This window comes from Otolemur garnettii, unplaced genomic scaffold (assembly GCF_000181295.1).
Source record: "Otolemur garnettii isolate 467f Iridium unplaced genomic scaffold, OtoGar3 scaffold00031, whole genome shotgun sequence".
In the NCBI taxonomy this organism is placed as follows: Eukaryota; Metazoa; Chordata; class Mammalia; order Primates; family Galagidae; genus Otolemur; species Otolemur garnettii.
The window spans coordinates 6,834,295-6,846,527 of NW_003852426.1; the positions used below are offsets into that span (position 1 = coordinate 6,834,295).

Consider the following 12,233-nt stretch of genomic DNA (forward strand, 5'->3'; position numbering starts at 1 on the left):
GTATGTTGCAGTTGTTTAGCTGGCCCGGGCCAGGTTCAAGCCCACCACCTTCGATGCATGTGGCTGGTGCCATAACCACTATGCTAAGGGCACTGAGCCTTTTTTCTTTCTTTTTAACTTCCTTTTTAGATTAAGACCAAAAGCAATTAGAACAAATGGCGATTTTTGTCTTCTGATTAATAGACATACATACATTCTGAGTATACATTGAAGTGTTGGCTACTAGAATAAAGGCTTGGACATTGTGGTGTATTATTTGGAGCCTTTAGGATGTGTGAAGTTTGTTAAGCATTCTATATTCATTTTGCATTTATAAGGTTGAAACTTCCTGTTTTTCTTTATTATGGCATTCCTGAAAGAACATGCGGCGGGAGAGTGCCCTCTGCTGGCCAAGTCTCCCTCTCTGTTCTCTGCCTCCAACAACTGGTATGAAAAAGAGGTTTTCTAGAAGGCACACTTAGGCTTTGGGATATTAGTAGATCTCCTACTGTCATATCACAAGCTCTTAGGTCAAGCCATAGGGAAATATTCACAAACAGATGTGTACATCCGTAGTTACTAAGCTCTGCTGCTCTTTTCTTCTCTGTGGCCCTCTGCCTACCAGTGCTTTTTGCTTGATTGGCTCCTCATGCGTAGGTGTCAGGTAAGGAGGTATAGACGGAGTAACTGGACTGAATGAAGTTTTGTGTTTTCATCTGTTGTCCTTGGCAGCTAAGAACTCAGCTAAAGTTGTTTCACTTTACTGATACGTGACAGGTACACAAAATTAACATAAATTGGAAGTGTGTGTGGTAGCATTTTGAATCTTTGTACAGGAGGAGGATGTCCTACTTGAAAAGGCCATCTTCCAGAAACCTTGACCTAGCTGGATGGATTCATCATGTTAGCTAGGTTTGGGGTTTTTAATTTTTGTTCTTGGGATGTTTGTTTTTGTTTTGTTTGTCATTATTTGTTTTCCACTTTTATTTTGTCCCAACATTTTCCTTTATAGTCCATCATTAGATATTGATCAGTTGAAGCTCATTTTAAGACTCGTTGGAACCCCAGGGGCTGAGCTTTTGAAGAAAATCTCCTCAGAGTCTGTGAGTTGATGCTTTGATTGTAATTATCTGCCCTGTTGGGAGCTTCTGCCACTTGCCTTCTATCAGTCTGTACTTTGACCCATGTGTGTTTGTAAGCATGCATGCCCTTTGTGTGCTGACTTCCACAATGAGGATTGAGAGTGTGTGTGTGTGTGTGCCTGCACCCACACTATGTGCCTGCTTGCATGTGTGAGTGTTTTGCTTTCTCTTTATCTGGGGACTTAGATCATGGGATCTTCTGTTGGGCAGTAGTATCCCAGTAAAATGATAAGATTTTAAATTCAAATTCTTTCCAAGAGATTAATAGAAATTGTGTCTCCATTCTCAAGCCCTGATTTCATCTTTCTCTAGAGTTTCACATATACTTAAGAACTCTTTTCATTTTTTGTATTTGTTCTCAGAACATGAGCTTCTCCATTTAATAATTTAACTTCACTAAAGGAATGAAATGTGCATTGTCTGCATGCTATTGCCCTTTTCCAGAGGTTACTTGTTACTGTTTAAGAACAGACAAGTCACATATCCTATGTAAGGTATCTGTTCCCAACAGAGGTACCTTTCTACCCCATCCCCAGACTACTCAGAGGAAACACCTCCACTCCTGATACCTCAGAACCACAGGAGCGAGGTTATAAATTCTTCTTCCTTTAGCCTTCCTTTATAAGTTGAATAACTTGAGAAAAGACTTTGGAGTTAGTGTTTTCCTACAGTGATTTAGACAGAAACCTTGAAAATGTGACTCTGGCTTTCTTTGGCTATGATTTCCTGCTGTTGGTGATTTTTTTGAGCCAGAGGCATGAGAAAAGCCATGAAAGCCTGGCTTTTCCACCTTCTCTCCTCTATCTGCCACTAGGCAGTTGGGTAAAAGGGAAAAAGAGCCATGGAGCCAAGCTCCAGTTGTTGTATTCCTGGATTCTCCTCCCAACATTTCTGACTAAAGGGGCCTTTGCCCAATTGGGAAGACTGCTTGGTAGTTGGAGGCAGGCATGAGCAGGTGAGTTTGAACTGTTTGTCATCTTCTGACAAAATAAATACAATCATCTGATATGTACGGGCTGTCCATAAAGTTTGTGTGCCTTTAAAATAGTCAGCTATTTTAAATGGCATACAAACTTTATGGACACCCTGTGAATGGTGCATTTCTTTAAAGAACCATAAAGCCACTCCAAGGGACCTAAAATGGTATGCTGGTCCTATTTTATGTTATTTACTTAAAATAAAGAAGAAAAAGTACAGAAAGACAGCTAAGTATAGATCTCAGATGCTCTGATAAGATGATCTAAAACCGTAATCTCATGTTATTACACATTGTTTTGAAAGTCATTGTCAGGGCGGTGCCTGTGGCTCAGTGAGTAGGGCGCCAGCCCCATATACTGAGGGTGGCGGGGTTCGAACCCAGCCCCGACCAAACTGCAACAAAAAAATAGCTGGGCGTTATGGCGGGCACCTGTAGTCCCAGCTACTGGGGAGGCTGAGGCAAAAGAATTGCCTAAACCCAGGAGTTGGAGGTTGCTGTGAGCTGTGATGCCACAGCACTCTACCAAGGGCAATATAGTGAAACTCTATCTCTAAAAAAAAAAAATAGCCGAGTATTGTGGCAGGCGCCTGTATTCCTAGCTACTTGGGAGGTTGAAGCAAGAGAATTGCCTAAGCCCCGGAGTTTGAGGTTGCTGTGAGCTGTGACACCCCAGTACTCTACTGAGGGCAACAAAGTAAGACTCTGACTCTTAAAAGGGGGGGAGGGGGTCATTGTCAGAATTACTGACTTCAGTGTCAACTTGAAGAAGTATTTCCTTTTACTTTATGATATGAAGAAGCTGGATTAGAAGCTGAACCAAAAAAGGTATCAGATGATAGTTAGAAAGGACTGTACTTACTTAAAAAATGCATTTGCTTAGAACGATTGGCTAATTGGAGGCAGTGGGAGGGCTGGGAAGAAGCTCAGTTAATTAATGAATAGTGCTAACGAGACTGAGATAGGAAATTCATTTCCTTTCTGGGAATGACTACTAGCAATTCCTTTTCAGTCCTCTCTTCTGTCCCAACCATCTGTCCTATAGATAACATGCTATTAGTCACAGAGGTTATAAAAGACAAAGTATGGGTAAAATAGTATTTATTTATCACTGATCCATCATTTATTTTTAAGAAAGAAACAACATTCTGGGCTGAGTGCTATGGCTTATGCCTCTAATCCTAATACTTTCGGAACCATAGGCAGGAAGATTGCTTGGGGACAGGAGTTTAAGATCAGCCTGGGCAATAGTGAGACCTCATCTCTACAAAAAATGAATAAGAATTAGCTGGGTGCGGCATGCCAGGATGTGGTAATCCCTGCAGATAGGGACCCGCCCAGGAAGAATTGAGTGCTTCCTGGACTCCGATTCCTTTCGTGCTTGTCTCAGAATAATTTCTCATTTTCGGTCCTTGACACTCCCTACTTGGAAAGCCAAGGCAAGGAGGATAACATGAGCCCAGGAGTTGGAGGTTGCAGTAAACTGTGATGATTGTCATTGTACTGTAGCCTGTCTCAAAATAAAAAAAAGAAAGAAAGAAACAACACTGTCTGCACATCATACATTTCAACAGCTCTACTATAGCATTGGGCACAATGAAATTGAGTACCAGAATATAGAACTTAACTCAAATAATATTGTTTTTGAGTGTAGGAATAAGAAAGGATTTTTTTCCTACATAATCTAAAAGGTAAACAGGCTTAATTTGATGTTAGTGACACCTGTTTATTTTAAAAGCACATGGTGTATGAAGTACAGAATGGAAAAGTGACAAAGACAGGTGAGTAAAATTGTTCAAAGATTTTAAAAAGTGAAAAAGAAAAGGTGTTAGTGAAGGAACGTAGTAAACAGAAAGCCAACAGCTATTTTCATTACTTCTGAAGAGCACTCGTGATGCCAGCACTTATGAAGAAATTCACTCAATATATAATAGGATAGTCTAAGTAAGAGAATGAAATAATGGATGGAGAACATGCTGCGATTGCCATAGGAAAGAGGATAAATGGGTCATGGTGCAGGCCTGATGATAGAGAATTTATTTGGTTAATATCACAGTACCTATGGTAGCAATTAGTAAAAGTACAAAAAAATCATATTAAGAAAACGGAAGCCTAGTTCATTCTCACTTTTTTTTTTCTTAGAAATAACCATCTTTCTAACCTACTGATAGGAAGAGTATATTTGACTAAAGGAGACAGAAAAATAAAATGTACTGCCCAGGTATTATTCACAGAATTTAAGGCAGATGGGGCAGGATTTTAACATTTTTAAACCCAACTGGTATTCTGCCCTTGCTGGTTTACTTTGTAACCCCTTTTGTTACTTCTTTTGGTATGCAAAGTACCATTTGTTGTGTAACAGGTGAAAGGTAAATCTTAACTCTGTTGTCAGATTGTTAAAAGAACTTTATATGACCTCTTTGATTTACTGGCCTCTGTCTCTGGCTTAGGGAACATGAAAGGCAGGGAGGAGCTGGTTGCCCATAGCTCTTACCCCAGGGTCAGCCTTAAACATGCATTTAATTAAACTGCTAAGTAATGTGACTACTAGGGAGTTTAGTTCAGAGAGTGAGCTAAAGTAAAACAATTTTTCAGAGAAGTCACAAAGAAGTAAAAATTACTTGGCCCTGGTGGTCATTGAAAATGATGTGTCAATTGAAAGAAGGAATTGATTGATAGTTATAAAGAAAGGGACTAGAAAAGGAAATTATGGAATTATGTTGAGGATTTTAAAAAGGCCACCACTTCTGCTTTTCTTAGGAACACATGATGAACTAATAGTTCTCATATTTTAGAAAAGGGGGAATTTTGTTAACATTGATTGAACAGTTAAAATAGAAATTTGGATTACAACATACATATGTGCTTGTACATTTGGAAAACCTCAGAGTTTTGACCCTGTCTGATAATTGCAGCATTTTGAAAACTTCTTTCTAGCTGTTAAGTGCATTTAGTCTCCTGTTAAAGGGATTTGTAGAGGAAATCATTGTGGCATGCCATAATACTGTCAGTGGCCTGTAACTTCTGTGTTGCCTTTGCCATTAGCTTCTAACTCTCTCCCTGTCTCTCCTTTCTTCACATACTGGTTTGTGTTTGTACCAAGTACTTTAAATGTACCACTACTAACGTCTTTGAAATTTAGCTTTGCTTATCCACCCACAGGCCCCACCCTATGTCTTAATTTGGAGGGGTGGTACCTTAGAGAAGCCATGCCACAAAAGTTTAGTCTCTTTGGCTCGGTGCCTGTGGCTTAAGCGGCTAAGGCGCCAGCCACATACACCTGAGCTGGCGGTTCGAATCCAGCCCAGGCCCACCAAGCAACAATGATGGCTGCAACGAAAAATAGCTGAGCATGTGGCAGGCACCTGTAGTCCCAGCTACTTCGGAGGTGGAGGCAGGAGGATCGCTTGAGCCCAGGAGTTGTGAGCTGTGATGCCACAGCACTCTACCCAGGGCAACAGCTTGAGGCTCTGTCTTAAAAAAAAAAAAAAAAGTTTAGTCTCTTCTTTGAATGGATATATTGGATATGTTATTTTGTTTAAAGTTGAGTCAGAATTTTTAAATCATCTGAATTTACCCCATACGCAAACAGACTTTGGCCATCAGTACCAAAATAGTTCTCGGCTGGCATCCTAGATCAAGGGGTGGTCTATTTCCAGGGAACTTAAAATATTTAATTTTAAAGATCATGCTAAAACTAAAGAAAATCAACTTGTCTTAACCTGCATAGACAGTGGCTACATGCCTAATAATTCATGCCAGTTACAGAAGTATGCTTTAACATGCAGGTGTGGTGCTCTTGGGTGGGTGGGGAGAAGGTTTTTGGTTTTGGCGTGAATTTTTTTGACCTTTTTAAAAACTCAACTTGAAAGTTATTTTTTTCACTGTATATTTAATAATGCCCTTGACTAGGCATCTAAGATATTAACCAGCTTCAGCAGATTATGCGTCTGACGGGGACACCCCCTGCTTATCTCATTAACAGGATGCCAAGCCATGAGGTGAGAACAAACAGACTGTGCAGGGATGTCTAATTCAGAAAGTCCAGGTCTCATTTTATTGCCACTGTATAACTGACAACAGTTTTTAATATCACTGAATGCTTGCATGTGCCTAGAGGGCTACTGAAGCAATGACTGCCTGTGTTCTATTGCAAGATGTTGACATTGGGGATAAAATGTCATCCAGTCCTGTAAGATCGAGAATACTATAATTTATAGGCCCTTAAACACAAAATGATGTTACTTGTATATTTGGTTCTGTGAATTTAACGTTCATGTGCCTGCCTCTTTCTTTCTAGGAACTATGCCTGTAGCTAGGGTATGCTGCCCTCTGATGACCTTGGTCAGAGATGTAGTTACCTGAAGTCCATTAACATGCTTTCCTATTCATCTATTTATCTTAACGACCAAAAAAGGATTTATTTTTATTGTTTTTTTTTTTTTTTTTTGAGACAGAGTTTCCTTTTGTCGCCCTCAGAGTGCCATGGCGGGCATTATAGTTCACAGCAACCTCAAACTCTAGGGCTTAAGCAATTCTCTTGCCTCAGTCTCCCAAGTAACTGGGACCACAGGCTCCCACCACAACACTCAGCTATTTTTTAGAGATAAGGTCTCACTCTGGATCAGGCTGGTCTTGAACCCGGGAGCTTAATCCACCCGCCTCGGCCTCCTAAGTGCTAGGGATTACAGGTGTGAGCCCACTGTGTCTGGCCCCAAAAGAAGATTCTTCATTTAAAAAAAAAATACCATAAAATATCCAGCTATAGTTTTTCAAGTACTATGTTTAAAGTAAAATAAATATGAACACTTGGGTAGATTAACTCTCTTGTTATTCTGAGGTGATTGAGGCACTTCTTTCTAAGGTACCCTTAATTATTTGGGGAACCAAGTTGGCCCTTCCTAGCAGCTTTGTTTCTACTTCAGCTATATTCGGATATTCTTTTTATTTATCTTATTAAAAGTGGGATGACTATTTTATGAATGAAGCAGTTCTCTCATCTATATTTTCCTTTCATCCATTTAGTTATATGTTCAAACAGAAAGGGATTATAGCCATGTGTACATTCAATTCCTAGACCTTTCTTCTTAGTAAAAGGCAAAAGATTTATGTGATCTGAAGAGAAATCAGAGTTTCTTTTTAAATCAGGAAGAGTCACACCTGTGGTACATATTGCGGGTACGTGTCAGGTCTATTAAGTATAGAGTATAAGTGTCTTAACACAATAACTAAGTAAATGAGGTGAGGGATGTAGTAACCAGTATGATGTAAGCATGCCAAATTGTATATGAAATCAGCACATTGTACCCCATAAATGCATTACATGATTTAATTTAAAAAATAAATAAATCGGGAAGCGTCTCAACTACTTTTCAAAGCAGACCTCTCCTAATTCTCTCCTTGTATAATGACTAAGAAGGTAAAGTAGCCCCAACAACCAGAACTTTTTATAACTTCATGTGTATTTGTGTAGATCCATAAATATACATCTATATCTTTACTGTTAGAGGTGGTTAAGATAGAAAGCAGACTTAGCTTTCTTTTTTTTTTCCTTGTTTTTTTTTTGTCGAGACAGAGTTCCACCCTGTGCCCTGAGCAGAAGGCAGTGGCGTCAGAGCTCACTGCAACCTCAGGCTCCAGCTGCGGGCATCCTGCTGCCTCAGCCTCCGAGGCCGCTGGGATTACAGGCGCTCGCCGCGACGCCCGGCTGGGTTTTTCCATTTTTTTAATGAGTCGGGGTCTCACTTTCGCTCAGGTGAGTCTCGAACTCCTGAGCTCGAGCAATCCTCCCTCCTCAGCTTCCCACAGTGCTGGGATTACAGGCGTGAGCCACCGTGCCCGGCCAGACTTAGCTTTCTAAAGGTGACAGTGAAAGCAAATGATGCTTATTGAACTACTTGGAACCAAGTACTGTGCTAAGAAAGTACTCCCTTATATCTGATTTTCACTCCAACCCTGTGAGGTAGGCGTTGTGATTAGTCCCATTTTACAGATGAGAAACCCAAGTATTTAAAGAAATAATAAGTAACTTACCCAGAGTAATAAAGTCAAGATTCAAACTCAAAGCTGGCCAATTCCAAAGACTGAACTTTTAACAACTATGTGTAGGTCATTCTGAAAGTAGTTGATACACAAAAATCAAGAAACATAAAATCAGGCAGGGCACATGCAATCCTAGCACTCTGAGAAGCCAAGGTGGGTGGATCACCTGAGCTTACTAGTTCCAGACCAGCTTGAGCCAGAGCGGGACCTCATCCCCAAAAGTAGCAGGACGTTGTGGCGGGCAACTATAGTCCCAGCTACTCGGGAGGCTGAGGCAAGAGAATCACTTGAGCCCAAGAGTTTGAGGTTGCTGTGAGCTGTGATGCTACAGCACTCTACTGAGGGTAACAAAATGAAACTGTCTCAAAAAAAAAAAAAAGAAAGAAAGAAAGAGAAAGAAGGCTCAGCACCTGTAGCTCAAGTGGCTAAGGTGCCAGCCACATACACCGGAGCTGGCGGGTTAGAATCCAGCCCAGGCCCACCAAACAATAAAAACTACAACCAAAAAATAGCCAGACATATTGTAGCAGGCGCCTGTAGTTCAGCTACTTGAAAGGCTGAGGCAAGAGAATCCCTTAAGCCCAGGAATTGGAGATTTCTGTGAACTATGATGCCACAGCACTCTACCCAGGGTGACAAAGTGAAACAGCTTGAGACTCTGTCTCAAAAAAAAAAAAAAAAAAAGACTGCTGGTCCTAAACTTTCTTCAGGAATACTAACCCCTCTGCACTTTAAGCTGTTCAGGAAAACTTTCTCAGAAAGGACACATCTTAGATATCTTGGCCTCCATTTTTAAACTGCTGATCTTACAAACAGAAAGTTAATGAAAGAAAACTTGATCAGGAATCATTCTTGAAATATAACTGTGAGAGATAGCAGGAATAAATAAATATGATAATCATCAATAGAGAAGTTAAGATGGTAGTAAGAGTCTTTAAATGAATGTCTAAGATAGTCATAAACTTTAGAGTTAACATAAACATTGTCAGTTGTTCTTTAACAGGACCAAACATTTGAGGACAATGATGTTATTAAACAAAGTCATTCTGAAAACCCTTCTTTTTTACAGGCAAGAAACTATATTCAGTCTTTGGCCCAGATGCCGAAGATGAACTTTGCAAATGTATTTATTGGTGCCAACCCTTTGGGTAAGTCGATCGTATCCTCATCTCTTGGATATTGAATGGATTATGACATAAATTAGAAATTTGAAGAAGAGTTTGTTTTCCTTTTGACCAAATAGGTCAAAATAGGGTATCATTAATTAAATCTTGGTAGATTTATTATCTATGTTTGTACTGCCAGATTTTCAGAAATCACATGACATGCTTATATATTTATATGATCACAGCATTTGATGGAGTATCTGGACTGGCACATGAAGGAAGGAGAGAAAGTAACAGGAATGTTGGGAGAAAGATTGGAGAGGCAGGGAGAAAGATAGAGAAGAAAGCCTGCGACTTGTTCACTGCTGCTGCTGATTTATGGTGTCCTAACTTGAGGGTAAAAACAACTAAAAGACAGATGGGTGTTGAAAGCACCCGCCCAGGAGCTCCCTGCAGGGTGCTCTACTCAGCCTGTAGCTGCCCAGTGAGTCCTGCACACTTGCATACTTTTCTCCTCCCCTCTTCCTCCTCTGCCCCTCAGAGGCTTAGCCATCTTCTCTTCTTTATGGAGCTAATTTGCTAACCTCAGACTTTAAAGAATGTGCACAGTATTTCTTCCTGCCATATCAACTTCAGGATCCTTGAAGGCGTGCTCTCATTGGCTGTCTATGATGGTGGCAGAAAGAAAAAAGGAAGCAGCAGTGGCAGCTGAGGATATGTGTTGTCTTGGCTAAAAAAGAAGTTGCTTAATTCTTGCAAACTGGGGGCTGATGTGTGCTTCATAGGCCCTGAAGCTGTTTTGCTTGGGGCTTGAATTCCCTGACTCTAGGAGGTGCAGTGAACAGTGCTATTTACACAGGCACAGAAGGTTCAGACCCAGACCTCCCTACATTCAGGAAGAGAGTGATACTTCTCACTTTTTAAAAGACTGTATTATATAATAGTAGTATGTTTTCATATCTCAATGTATTTCTTTAAATCTATGTGGGTCATCTCTCTGCCACAAGTCCCAGCAGCTGTGCTTCAGGTTTAGTATTTTCCTTTTGAGGGCTGACAGCCATGATGACCTCTTCAGAAGTGAGGTGAAGGCTAGGTGGTTTACCTTTTGAAGTACTTATTATAATAACAGAGGTGCTCATACTCTTTGAAGCATTAGGCAGTTATGGGTGAGTTCATGTTAGCCTTGGAGATGGAGAGTATGTCAGATCTCAGCTAGGTCATTCTCAATGTCCAAGGATGAATCCACAAACTCATCACAGGTATGTAGGACTCTATTGTTACTGGTTTAGGCCTGCATCCTCCCCGGCATGCTCTCATTGGCCATCTATAATTTATTTGAGCTGTGTTATGTAGTTCAAGGATCTATGAGAAGCTCTCTTTGAACCTTGCATACTGTAGGATGTTGGGAAAATATGTAGTATGCTGGTAGCTTTCTTGTCTGTCTTTTTTTTTTTTTTTTTTGTAGCGATAGAATCTTACTTTATCACCCTCAGTATGAGTGCTGTGGCATCACACAGCTCACAGCAACCTCCAACTCCTGGGCTTAGGTGATTCTCTTGCCTCAGCCTCCTGAGTAGCTGGGACTACAGGTGCCAGCCATAACGCCTGGCTACTTTTTTGTTGCAGTTTGGCCAGGGCCAGGTTCAAACCCACCACCCTCAGTATATGGGGCCAGCGCCCTACTCACTGAGCCACAGGCGTCTATCATTCTATTTGAACTTTTTCATCTTACCAGCCCTAAGTTTTAGGCATGGCGGTACTCTTATGTTTAACTCCCTATTAATAGATGCAAAAAATTTGTTAATTCATTTTCCTTTGGATAAGGGAGATGTATGTATCCCAGCAGCTTATTTAGGCTGCATACTTCCAGACAGGTTCCACATTCTCTAGAATCATGACATTTAAACATTCTAAAGAACTAGATGGTACACTGCAAAAGAGACTGCTAATGAGTTGGATGGAGACTTTAGTCCATCTGGTGTTCAGTGCTGTACTTACCGGAGTTTAAACATGGCTAACAGCCCATTGCCAAACAGTGATGTCATATAAAAAGACTCCTTCTGCTTGGCAGACAGAACATAGTGTTACTGATCATGAGCTCACACCCAACACAATAACTGAACAAGAGTACACCAGCAATATAAATATTAACATCTCTGTTTTCTCAGTCACTAACTTCATTTCACTGCTATTCCCAAAACATGAATTAAAACTTAAATTGCCCTTTATGTCAGCACATAAAGGTCAAATCCTTGAGGAATCTTTTTCTTACCCCGACCTTATTCCTCATTAAGTTATTGATTATAGGCTCCGCACCTGTAGCACAGTGGTTATGGCGCCAGCCACATACACCAAGGCTGGCAGGTTCAAACCCAGCCTGGGTCAGCTAAAAAACTGCAGCAACAACAACAAAAAATAGCCAGGCGTCCTGGCGGGTGCCTGTAGTCCCAGCTACTTTGGGAGGCTAAGGCAAGAGAATCGCTTAAGCCCAAGAGTCAGAGGTTGCTGTGAGCTGTGGTGCAATGACACTCTACTGAGGGCAAGGTAATGAGACTGTCTCACAAAATAAAAAAAAAAAAATTATTGGTTATAAGGGCAGTGGTACTTTTTATCCTAGAGATGGTAAAGGCTCATATAATCCATGTTCTATTATAAAACAAAGAGCTAGTAAGATTTCATTTTCTAAAAAGAGAGTACCATCAAAATATATATCCACGTACTTCTCCCAGTACTGTATTTTAAAGCATAAACTTACGGGTTCAGTGCCCATAGCACAGTGGTTATGGCGCTAGCCACATACACCGAAGTTGGTGGGTTCAAACCCGGCCCGGGCCAGCTAACCAACAATGACAACTGCAACAAAAAATAGCCGGGCATTGTGGTGGACAACTATAGTCCTAGCTGCTCAGGAGGTCAAGGCAGGAGAATCACTTAAGCCCAAGAGTTTGAGGTTGCTGTGGGCTGTGACACCCCGGCATTCTACCGAGG

At 40.9% G+C, this 12,233-nt stretch overlaps 1 protein-coding gene across 2 annotated transcripts in view; it reads left to right on the plus strand.

Annotated features, from left to right (window-relative positions):
* Positions 1–12,233, plus strand: part of MAPK14 (mitogen-activated protein kinase 14) — a 97,416-nt gene that overhangs the window by 78,954 nt on the left and 6,229 nt on the right. The window contains exons 9-10 of one of the 2 annotated variants that reach the window (XM_003789140.2): positions 1,003–1,082; positions 9,209–9,287. In XM_003789140.2, coding sequence (XP_003789188.1) covers positions 1,003–1,082; positions 9,209–9,287 — 159 coding nt within the window. Of the gene's footprint in view, positions 1–1,002; positions 1,083–6,018; positions 6,099–9,208; positions 9,288–12,233 lie in introns of both variants that reach the window. The other variant, XM_003789141.3, reaches the window with a different exon arrangement.